The sequence below is a fragment of the Lactuca virosa genome, chromosome 9, assembly GCF_052849685.1.
Source record: "Lactuca virosa cultivar CGN04683 chromosome 9, Lactuca_virosa_CGN04683_v6, whole genome shotgun sequence".
Taxonomy (NCBI): Eukaryota; Viridiplantae; Streptophyta; class Magnoliopsida; order Asterales; family Asteraceae; genus Lactuca; species Lactuca virosa.
In genome coordinates, this window is record NC_136434.1 from 193,091,452 (window position 1) to 193,103,719 (window position 12,268).

At 33.5% G+C, this 12,268-nt stretch overlaps 3 protein-coding genes across 4 annotated transcripts; all 3 read left to right on the forward strand.

The window, feature by feature from the left end:
- The first annotated feature begins 1,086 nt into the window (after window positions 1–1,086).
- LOC145138240 (putative germin-like protein 2-1) lies at window positions 1,087–1,848 on the forward strand. The gene is made up of 2 exons (XM_079072351.1): window positions 1,087–1,198; window positions 1,313–1,848. The coding sequence occupies exons 1-2, from the start codon at window positions 1,087–1,089 to the stop codon at window positions 1,846–1,848; spliced, it is 648 nt and encodes a 215-aa protein (XP_078928477.1).
- Window positions 1,849–6,166: 4,318 nt separating this feature from the next.
- LOC145140148 (putative germin-like protein 2-1) lies at window positions 6,167–6,928 on the forward strand. Its single transcript, XM_079073739.1, has 2 exons — window positions 6,167–6,278; window positions 6,393–6,928. The coding sequence occupies exons 1-2, from the start codon at window positions 6,167–6,169 to the stop codon at window positions 6,926–6,928; spliced, it is 648 nt and encodes a 215-aa protein (XP_078929865.1).
- A 4,313-nt stretch (window positions 6,929–11,241) lies between these two features.
- Window positions 11,242–12,003, forward strand: LOC145138321 (putative germin-like protein 2-3). Of its 2 annotated transcripts, none has more exons than XM_079072423.1 (2): window positions 11,242–11,353; window positions 11,468–12,003. In XM_079072423.1, the coding sequence occupies exons 1-2, from the start codon at window positions 11,242–11,244 to the stop codon at window positions 12,001–12,003; spliced, it is 648 nt and encodes a 215-aa protein (XP_078928549.1). The 2 variants fall into 2 exon arrangements, with proteins under 2 accessions (XP_078928549.1, XP_078928550.1); XM_079072424.1 differs by having other exon boundaries at window positions 11,311–11,353; window positions 11,534–12,003.
- The last annotated feature ends 265 nt before the right edge of the window (window positions 12,004–12,268 follow it).

Here is a 12,268-nt window from a genome sequence, read left to right on the forward strand (position 1 = left end):
ATAGAGATTAGGCACATGAAACATGGTTTTAAATCTCAGCCATTGGTTGATCAAACAGCGTTGATTAGGCATTGCTATTTAGCAACCTACCTTGCTTTTTCCTAGTAGTTTAGTTTTATGGGTTCTTTTTTTTGCAAAATTTTGGACTTATATTTACTGTTTCCATTCATACTATAAAATCTAAATATATTTTTTGTTATAATTTATCTTTCTTTTATTTATTCAGGAAAATTAAGATTTTTTTTTTCTTTTTTTTGTAATTTTAGACGTCAAATTAATACAAGTAATTTACAGACAGCTAGTAAAGACGCTGTGTTGGTAAATGGATCTTAAATTTGTGTGCAATACATCGCTATAAAGTTTGTGATGATAATCTGTAGTACGTATTGTGCATTTGTCAGTGAAAGTAGTAAGTTTGTAATGTTTGTTATGTATGTGTACAAGATATTGCCCACGTACACCTTCTTCTAACCAATTTTGATATGTGTCTAACAAACCAGTAAAACCCATTATCAAACGGACTATACACATAAATGGTTTTTGATAATTGTGCACATTTTTGTAGTGCACGTAGGTAATATTTTGTTTCAAGAAAAGCCTGGAATGCATCAATTGAAAAATAAAATATACATAAAGCATTCTTTAACTATAATATTGATCTCATTTGGAAACGGTCAATATTGTTCTTCAAGACTTTTTCATTTTCTTAAAAAATTGATATAAGTAGAAAATTCCTATGCATAATAAACATTCAAGGTTCTATTAAAATTAATCCTAAGTATGGAAGTTATGAAAAAGTACATAAGTAAATATACGAAATGGAAGGATCATAGACATATAAGGTTAGTAGTTGCAACCTTTATGAAATTAAGAACCAGACAACGTAAGTTGAATGTATCTTGCTTCTAGAAATTGAACAGCAAAATTTGAATGCATCTCAAGATGATAATGATGACGCTATGATGGTATTAGTCTTAATGTTCCTATATTTTCACTATAAAAGCATGGCGAGTTCCACTCTTTATTTCATAGATTTCCCAGCTACCATAATTAAGTCATCAAAAACAAGTTTTCAGCTTCTCAACAATGACGTCTCATTTGCTTTTATTTGGTCTCTTGGTGGCGGGTTGCTCCCTTGCGTTTGCTTCGGACCCTAGTCCTCTTCAGGACTTCTGTGTGGCAGACCAAAATAGCAGAGGTAAGAATTTATTGCTGAAAGTCGAGAAACTCTCCTGCATTCATGCATGATTTGAAAATATATTATATTTAATTGTGATTAATAGTTTATTTATTTATTTATTTTTCTTGGTAGTATTCGTGAATGGCTTGGTTTGTAAAGAGGCGAGGCTTGTACAACCTGATGATTTCTTTTATAGAGGACTGCAGCTAATGGGAAATACCTCGAATGCGGTTGGGTCTGCTGTGACTCCGGTGACCGTAGAAGAGTTGCCAGGACTTAACACTCTTGGTATCTCAATGGCACGTATTGACTTCGCACCACAGGGTATTAACCCCCCACATACACACCCTCGGGCCACTGAAATTTTGACTGTTATGGAAGGCCGTATTCTAGTCGGATTTGTCACGTCCAACCCTCAAAACCGACTCATCACAAAAGAACTTCAGAAAGGCGATGTTTTCGTGTTCCCAGAAGGCCTGATTCACTTCCAGAAAAACGTGGGAAATGGCTATGCTGTTGCTATTGCAGCTTTGAGTAGTCAAAATCCAGGTGTTATTACCATTGCAAACGCTGTTTTTGGGTCAAATCCCGATATCGCTGGAGATATTCTTGCGAAGGCCTTTCAAGTTGACATCAACGTCGTCTATCAAATTCAATCGAAATTCTAGCTTTTACATGCTTCTAAAATGTTGATTTTCTTATCAATGTTGTGATATTTGTTATGTTTATGTTGTTATATTTAAAATCGAATAGTATATATACTACTGTCATAGTGATTTTGATTTACTTATGTGGAATTAACTACTTCAAAAGTAAGATATAAACTATCAAAACCCAAGAGTGTGCAAGAAATAGACTTAGAAATGACAAAGTTAAATTTACGTAAGTGTGTGCAAGAAATAGACTTAGAAATCAGAAAGACAAACCTAAGTTTGTGCAAGAAATAGACTTAGAAATCACAAAGACAAACCTAAGAGTGTGCAAGAAATAGACTTAGAAATCACAAAGACAAATTTACGTAAATAACCCACTTGCTTTAGAAAGACTAGAAGTTCAACCATCAAATTTTTCAAAAAGATTAATATGGTCCTTGGTGTTTCGATCAGTTACTAGGTCAGTCAACCACCTTGACCTATACAAATTTAATTTTTTATCCTTTTAACTCTTTTATTTTAGTTGTCATAATAAAAATGAAACTAAATAATCACCAACCCCATCCACCTCACTTTACGCCACCCACCTCCCATTCCATTCCCTTCTTCTGTCACCTTCCACCACCACCACCGTTGTCAACCAGAAGGTGGTTAGGGTTTTACCCAAACCTATTTGCATCATCTATCTTCAACATATCCATCTATAATCAAAGAAAAGACCTCCCAAGATCCAAGCCTAAAAATAGAAATCACGAAGTGCTTTGGTCTCCAACCAACCTTTCAAGATTTTGTTAACTAAAAGAAAATGAAGTATACATAGCAAAACATAAAAATCTATGTTTGAAAAAGCCACAGAAGAGCTTCTATTGGCATTCATTGGTAACTAGAAAGTGAGAGCATCAAACATAGAAACAAATATGTCAAAAATACAATGTCACAGACAGAAAAAGAAAATGTATGGATGTTGTCTACTACTTCAAACAAATTAAACACATGTAGCTACATCCATATCAATACCCAATAACATACAAAATGAAAAATCTAAGTTTCATGGATTAAAGAACAAAACCATATGTTACTCATGACATAAGACGATCGGTTTGAATAGCCGATTACAACCACATGAACACAAAGTAAAGAAAATAGAGTTTCAAATACCATTCTTTATTAATCAAAATCAACTCCTAAAAGTCAAAGGCGGCTAACCTATTTATAATTAAACTAAAACCCTAATATGACTCATAATTATGATTGAAATCATCTAAATTAGGAGATTACATAAATCTAAATATTTTATGAATATAGGGCATAAAAATTCCTAATAAAGATAAATCTTAACCGAAAAAATTATAAAATAAAATAACCTTAATAAAATTAAATCATTGATTTATCTTTCATATACCTTCCATCATCTTCCTCATAGTGATGCAACTCATCATCGAGTGTACATCTCTCATCCACGGTTTCCAAAGGATAAACAACTTCCACACTTTAAAACAAAGACGGATAAATCAAACAAGACAACATGCACGATTATAGTTTCCACCTACATATATTCCTACTGATTGTCTCATTTATGAGTTCTTGAGTAACCTTAGGAGGACAACCATGTTTATAAGAAAATGCAATATATTATAACATTCGTGCCTTTATTTAATTTTATTGAATTTCCCTTAAGAGTTATAATAAATATATAAATAATATTAAAAAATAATTATTATTAATTATCTAACATAAAAAGATGTATTTTTTTTTTGGCAAAGAACTAAAATCTATAATATTAAAACTTAAAATGCTAAGATCTTGGAAGGAGGGACCAAAGTTGACAAATTCTTTTTACTTGCATGAAATCACATGGGGGAGGAGATCCTTCATCGAGGCCGATGGTAAGACTTATCTCGCTTTCATCCCATGTAAAACTCGACCTTTTGAATCCTTATCAGACCATATCGTAACCTAAATGTCCCCGAAATCGGTTTGTTGTGTTTCAAGATAAGAGTGTACCGAGAAAGTAGAGAAATATGAGGAAGAGGGTAATCAAGTTGAAGGCAGCAGGACAATAAAAGGTCATATGACCTTTCCCTTCGTTAAACCCAAATTTTGCAAAAGAGAACTCGATTTTTTCAAAAACCATGTCTTCATTTACTTGTCTTATGTGCCTATTTGTATTAGATTAAATCATACAATGTGCTTTAAAAAAGTGAGAAGTTCAGTGCTTATTGTTTTTATCTTGACGAGTATGGTTGTTATGGTTTCACTTACTTGTGTGACCGATACATAACTATGTAAACTGACTTTCGTATATTTTTAAATATGTTTTTTTTTTGTCTTTTTGTTTTACTTTTTATAGTTAAGAAAGATAACTAATAAACCCAAACCCTACGCCCCCCCCCCCCCCAACCTACTTTATGTCACCATACCTACCCCCATTCCATTCATCTACCTTCATCGGTCTCCGTCAACCGCCACCGTCCCTACCATTACCATCCTCAATCACCATTTCAATGCAGAAGGTTTTTAGGGTTTAATCCACCCTTATTTCCGTTATTTGTCTTCAAACTGAACATGAATAAATAAAGCAACAACCTCCCCATACCCATGGCAAATAAATAGAAATTATGAAGCCCTATGGTAACTGGCAAATGAGAGCAAAACACATACAAGGATTCTCTTGAAATTTATTAGTAACTAGCAAGTGTGAACCTAAAACATATGAACAAATAAGCCAGAAATACAATGTCACTAGAAACAAAAAGTGGAAGTGTGGACGTTGCCTACTACTTAACTAAATTAAACACATGTAGCTACATCCATATCAACAGCCAATAACATACAAAATTACGAATCTAGGTTTCATGGATTAAAGAACAAAACCTTGTGTTACTAATGGCAAATGGATTAAGATGGCACAAGTTCCCCTATCATTAAAACTCGTAGGGAATGGAGTCGAACAAGGGGGTGCACATATCGCCTGATCAAGCAAGGAAGACGAGAATCACTATGAAATAATTTATTTTTTCCAGATTTTTTTAGAGTTGTTTAATAATTTAACCATTCCTCAATCTTCGCCTCTTTGCTCGGTGTTCTATCATCGCTGAAATCTAGGGAGATCGTTGATCCAACATCCACACATAAATCAAAATTGGTGGTTGGGGTGTGTTTTAGAAAAAGGTTAGTGGAAGAGACATATGATTAGATGTAGATTATTGTAGGATGTTCCTTCCAAATTCTTCACTAGAAAGCACACATAGAGATTAGGCACATGAAACATGGTTTTAAATCTCAGCCATTGGTTGATCAAACGGCGTTGATTAGGCATTGCTATTTAGCAACCTACCTTGCTTTTTCCTAGTAGTTTAGTTTTATGGGTTCTTTTTTTTGCAAAATTTTGGACTTATATTTACTGTTTCCATTCATACTATAAAATCTAAATATATTTTTTGTTATAATTTATCTTTCTTTTATTTATTCAGGAAAATTAAGATTTTTTTTTTCTTTTTTTTGTAATTTTAGACGTCAAATTAATACAAGTAATTTACAGACAGCTAGTAAAGACGCTGTGTTGGTAAATGGATCTTAAATTTGTGTGCAATACATCGCTATAAAGTTTGTGATGATAATCTGTAGTACGTATTGTGCATTTGTCAGTGAAAGTAGTAAGTTTGTAATGTTTGTTATGTATGTGTACAAGATATTGCCCACGTACACCTTCTTCTAACCAATTTTGATATGTGTCTAACAAACCAGTAAAACCCATTATCAAACGGACTATACACATAAATGGTTTTTGATAATTGTGCACATTTTTGTAGTGCACGTAGGTAATATTTTGTTTCAAGAAAAGCCTGGAATGCATCAATTGAAAAATAAAATATACATAAAGCATTCTTTAACTATAATATTGATCTCATTTGGAAACGGTCAATATTGTTCTTCAAGACTTTTTCATTTTCTTAAAAAATTGATATAAGTAGAAAATTCCTATGCATAATAAACATTCAAGGTTCTATTAAAATTAATCCTAAGTATGGAAGTTATGAAAAAGTACATAAGTAAATATACGAAATGGAAGGATCATAGACATATAAGGTTAGTAGTTGCAACCTTTATGAAATTAAGAACCAGACAACGTAAGTTGAATGTATCTTGCTTCTAGAAATTGAACAGCAAAATTTGAATGCATCTCAAGATGATAATGATGACGCTATGATGGTATTAGTCTTAATGTTCCTATATTTTCACTATAAAAGCATGGCGAGTTCCACTCTTTATTTCATAGATTTCCCAGCTACCATAATTAAGTCATCAAAAACAAGTTTTCAGCTTCTCAACAATGACGTCTCATTTGCTTTTATTTGGTCTCTTGGTGGCGGGTTGCTCCCTTGCGTTTGCTTCGGACCCTAGTCCTCTTCAGGACTTCTGTGTGGCAGACCAAAATAGCAGAGGTAAGAATTTATTGCTGAAAGTCGAGAAACTCTCCTGCATTCATGCATGATTTGAAAATATATTATATTTAATTGTGATTAATAGTTTATTTATTTATTTATTTTTCTTGGTAGTATTCGTGAATGGCTTGGTTTGTAAAGAGGCGAGGCTTGTACAACCTGATGATTTCTTTTATAGAGGACTGCAGCTAATGGGAAATACCTCGAATGCGGTTGGGTCTGCTGTGACTCCGGTGACCGTAGAAGAGTTGCCAGGACTTAACACTCTTGGTATCTCAATGGCACGTATTGACTTCGCACCACAGGGTATTAACCCCCCACATACACACCCTCGGGCCACTGAAATTTTGACTGTTATGGAAAGCCGTATTCTAGTCGGATTTGTCACGTCCAACCCTCAAAACCGACTCATCACAAAAGAACTTCAGAAAGGCGATGTTTTCGTGTTCCCAGAAGGCCTGATTCACTTCCAGAAAAACGTGGGAAATGGCTATGCTGTTGCTATTGCAGCTTTGAGTAGTCAAAATCCAGGTGTTATTACCATTGCAAACGCTGTTTTTGGGTCAAATCCCGATATCGCTGGAGATATTCTTGCGAAGGCCTTTCAAGTTGACATCAACGTCGTCTATCAAATTCAATCGAAATTCTAGCTTTTACATGCTTCTAAAATGTTGATTTTCTTATCAATGTTGTGATATTTGTTATGTTTATGTTGTTATATTTAAAATCGAATAGTATATATACTACTGTCATAGTGATTTTGATTTACTTATGTGGAATTAACTACTTCAAAAGTAAGATATAAACTATCAAAACCCAAGAGTGTGCAAGAAATAGACTTAGAAATGACAAAGTTAAATTTACGTAAGTGTGTGCAAGAAATAGACTTAGAAATCAGAAAGACAAACCTAAGTTTGTGCAAGAAATAGACTTAGAAATCACAAAGACAAACCTAAGAGTGTGCAAGAAATAGACTTAGAAATCACAAAGACAAATTTACGTAAATAACCCACTTGCTTTAGAAAGACTAGAAGTTCAACCATCAAATTTTTCAAAAAGATTAATATGGTCCTTGGTGTTTCGATCAGTTACTAGGTCAGTCAACCACTTTGACCTATACAAATTTAATTTTTTATCCTTTTAACTCTTTTATTTTAGTTGTCATAATAAAAATGAAACTAAATAATCACCAACCCCATCCACCTCACTTTACGCCACCCACCTCCCATTCCATTCCCTTCTTCTGTCACCTTCCACCACCACCACCGTTGTCAACCAGAAGGTGATTAGGGTTTTACCCAAACCTATTTGCATCATCTATCTTCAACATATCCATCTATAATCAAAGAAAAGACCTCCCAAGATCCAAGCCTAAAAATAGAAATCACGAAGTGCTTTGGTCTCCAACCAACCTTTCAAGATTTTGTTAACTAAAAGAAAATGAAGTATACATAGCAAAACATAAAAATCTATGTTTGAAAAAGCCACAGAAGAGCTTCTATTGGCATTCATTGGTAACTAGAAAGTGAGAGCATCAAACATAGAAACAAATATGTCAAAAATACAATGTCACAGACAGAAAAAGAAAATGTATGGATGTTGTCTACTACTTCAAACAAATTAAACACATGTAGCTACATCCATATCAATACCCAATAACATACAAAATGAAAAATCTAAGTTTCATGGATTAAAGAACAAAACCATATGTTACTCATGACATAAGACGATCGGTTTGAATAGCCGATTACAACCACATGAACACAAAGTAAAGAAAATAGAGTTTCAAATACCATTCTTTATTAATCAAAATCAACTCCTAAAAGTCAAAGGCGGCTAACCTATTTATAATTAAATTAAAACCCTAATATGACTCATAATTATGATTGAAATCATCTAAATTAGGAGATTACATAAATCTAAATATTTTATGAATATAGGGCATAAAAATTCCTAATAAAGATAAATCTTAACCGAAAAAATTATAAAATAAAATAACCTTAATAAAATTAAATCATTGATTTATCTTTCATATACCTTCCATCATCTTCCTCATAGTGATGCAACTCATCATCGAGTGTACATCTCTCATCCACGGTTTCCAAAGGATAAACAACTTCCACACTTTAAAACAAAGACGGATAAATCAAACAAGACAACATGCACGATTATAGTTTCCACCTACATATATTCCTACTGATTGTCTCATTTATGAGTTCTTGAGTAACCTTAGGAGGACAACCATGTTTATAAGAAAATGCAATATATTATAACATTCGTGCCTTTATTTAATTTTATTGAATTTCCCTTAAGAGTTATAATAAATATATAAATAATATTAAAAAATAATTATTATTAATTATCTAACATAAAAAGATGTATTTTTTTTTGGCAAAGAACTAAAATCTATAATATTAAAACTTAAAATGCTAAGATCTTGGAAGGAGGGACCAAAGTTGACAAATTCTTTTTACTTGCATGAAATCACATGGGGGAGGAGATCCTTCATCGAGGCCGATGGTAAGACTTATCTCGCTTTCATCCCGTGTAAAACTCGACCTTTTGAATCCTTATCAGACCATATCGTAACCTAAATGTCCCCGAAATCGGTTTGTTGTGTTTCAAGATAAGAGTGTACCGAGAAAGTAGAGAAATATGAGGAAGAGGGTAATCAAGTTGAAGGCAGCAGGACAATAAAAGGTCATATGACCTTTCCCTTCGTTAAACCCAAATTTTGCAAAAGAGAACTCGATTTTTTCAAAAACCATGTCTTCATTTACTTGTCTTATGTGCCTATTTGTATTAGATTAAATCATACAATGTGCTTTAAAAAAGTGAGAATTTCAGTGCTTATTGTTTTTATCTTGACGAGTATGGTTGTTATGGTTTCACTTACTTGTGTGACCGATACATAACTATGTAAACTGACTTTCGTATATTTTTAAATATGTTTTTTTTTTGTCTTTTTGTTTTACTTTTTATAGTTAAGAAAGATAACTAATAAACCCAAACCCTACGCCCCCCCCCCCAACCTACTTTATGTCACCATACCTTACCCCATTCCATTCATCTACCTTCATCGGTCTCCGTCAACCGCCACCGTCCCTACCATTACCATCCTCAATCACCATTTCAATGCAGAAGGTTTTTAGGGTTTAATCCACCCTTATTTCCGTTATTTGTCTTCAAACTGAACATGAATAAATAAAGCAACAACCTCCCCATACCCATGGCAAATAAATAGAAATTATGAAGCCCTATGGTAACTGGCAAATGAGAGCAAAACACATACAAGGATTCTCTTGAAATTTATTAGTAACTAGCAAGTGTGAACCTAAAACATATGAACAAATAAGCCAGAAATACAATGTCACTAGAAACAAAAAGTGGAAGTGTGGACGTTGCCTACTACTTAACTAAATTAAACACATGTAGCTACATCCATATCAACAGCCAATAACATACAAAATTACGAATCTAGGTTTCATGGATTAAAGAACAAAACCTTGTGTTACTAATGGCAAATGGATTAAGATGGCACAAGTTCCCCTATCATTAAAACTCATAGGGAATGGAGTCGAACAAGGGGGTGCACATATCGCCTGATCAAGCAAGGAAGACGAGAATCACTATGAAATAATTTATTTTTTCCAGATTTTTTTAGAGTTGTTTAATAATTTAACCATTCCTCAATCTTCGCCTCTTTGCTCGGTGTTCTATCATCGCTGAAATCTAGGGAGATCGTTGATCCAACATCCACACATAAATCAAAATTGGTGGTTGGGGTGTGTTTTAGAAAAAGGTTAGTGGAAGAGACATATGATTAGATGTAGATTATTGTAGGATGTTCCTTCCAAATTCTTCACTAGAAAGCACACATAGAGATTAGGCACATGAAACATGGTTTTAAATCTCAGCCATTGGTTGATCAAACAGCGTTGATTAGGCATTGCTATTTAGCAACCTACCTTGCTTTTTCCTAGTAGTTTAGTTTTATGGGTTCTTTTTTTTGCAAAATTTTGGACTTATATTTACTGTTTCCATTCATACTATAAAATCCAAATATATTTTTTGTTATAATTTATCTTTCTTTTATTTATTCAGGAAAATTAAGATTTTTTTTTCTTTTTTTTGTAATTTTAGACGTCAAATTAATACAAGTAATTTACAAACAGCTAGTAAAGACGCTGTGTTGGTAAATGGATCTTAAATTTGTGTGCAATACATCGCTATAAAGTTTATGATGATAATCTGTAGTACGTATTGTGCATTTGTCAGTGAAAGTAGTAAGTTTGTAATGTTTGTTATGTATGTGTACAAGATATTGCCCACGTACACCTTCTTCTAACCAATTTTGATATGTGTCTAACAAACCAGTAAAACCCATTATCAAACGGACTATACACATAAATGGTTTTTGATAATTGTGCACATTTTTGTAGTGCACGTAGGTAATATTTTGTTTCAAGAAAAGCCTGGAATGCATCAATTGAAAAATAAAATATACATAAAGCATTCTTTAACTATAATATTGATCTCATTTGGAAACGGTCAATATTGTTCTTCAAGACTTTTTCATTTTCTTAAAAAATTGATATAAGTAGAAAATTCCTATGCATAATAAACATTCAAGGTTCTATTAAAATTAATCGTAAGTATGGAAGTTATGAAAAAGTACATAAGTAAATATACGAAATGGAAGGATCATAGACATATAAGGTTAGTAGTTGCAACCTTTATGAAATTAAGAACCAGACAACGTAAGTTGAATGTATCTTGCTTCTAGAAATTGAACAGCAAAATTTGAATTCATCTCAAGATGATAATGATGACGCTATGATGGTATTAGTCTTAATGTTCCTATATTTTCACTATAAAAGCATTGCGAGTTGCATTCTTTATTTCATAGATTTCCCAGCTACCATAATTAAGTCATCAAAAACAAGTTTTCGGCTTCTCAACAATGACGTCTCATTTGCTTTTATTTGGTCTCTTGGTGGCGGGTTGCTCCCTTGCGTGTGCTTCGGACCCTAGTCCTCTTCAGGACTTCTGTGTGGCAGACCAAAATAGCAGAGGTAAGAATTTATTGCTGAAAGTCGAGAAACTCTCCTGCATTCATGCATGATTTGAAAATATATTATATTTAATTGTGATTAATAGTTTATTTATTTATTTATTTTTCTTGGTAGTATTCGTGAATGGCTTGGTTTGTAAAGAGGCGAGGCTTGTACAACCTGATGATTTCTTTTATAGAGGACTGCAGCTAATGGGAAATACCTCGAATGCGGTTGGGTCTGCTGTGACTTCGGTGACCGTAGAAGAGTTGCCAGGACTTAACACTCTTGGTATCTCAATGGCACGTATTGACTTCGCACCACAGGGTATTAACCCCCCACATACACACCCTCGGGCCACTGAAATTTTGACTGTTATGGAAGGCCGTATTCTAGTCGGATTTGTCACGTCCAACCCTCAAAACCGACTCATCACAAAAGAACTTCAGAAAGGCGATGTTTTCGTGTTCCCAGAAGGCCTGATTCACTTCCAGAAAAACGTGGGAAATGGCTATGCTGTTGCTATTGCAGCTTTGAGTAGTCAAAATCCAGGTGTTATTACCATTGCAAACGCTGTTTTTGGGTCAAATCCCGATATCGCTGGAGATATTCTTGCGAAGGCCTTTCAAGTTGACATCAACGTCGTCTATCAAATTCAATCGAAATTCTAGCTTTTACATGCTTCTAAAATGTTGATTTTCTTATCAATGTTGTGATATTTGTTATGTTTATGTTGTTATATTTAAAATCGAATAGTATATATACTACTGTCATAGTGATTTTGATTTACTTATGTGGAATTAACTACTTCAAAAGTAAGATATAAACTATCAAAACCCAAGAGTGTGCAAGAAATAGACTTAGAAATGACAAAGTTAAATTTACGTAAGTGTGTGCAAGAAATAGACTTAGAAATCAGAAAGACAAACCTAAGTT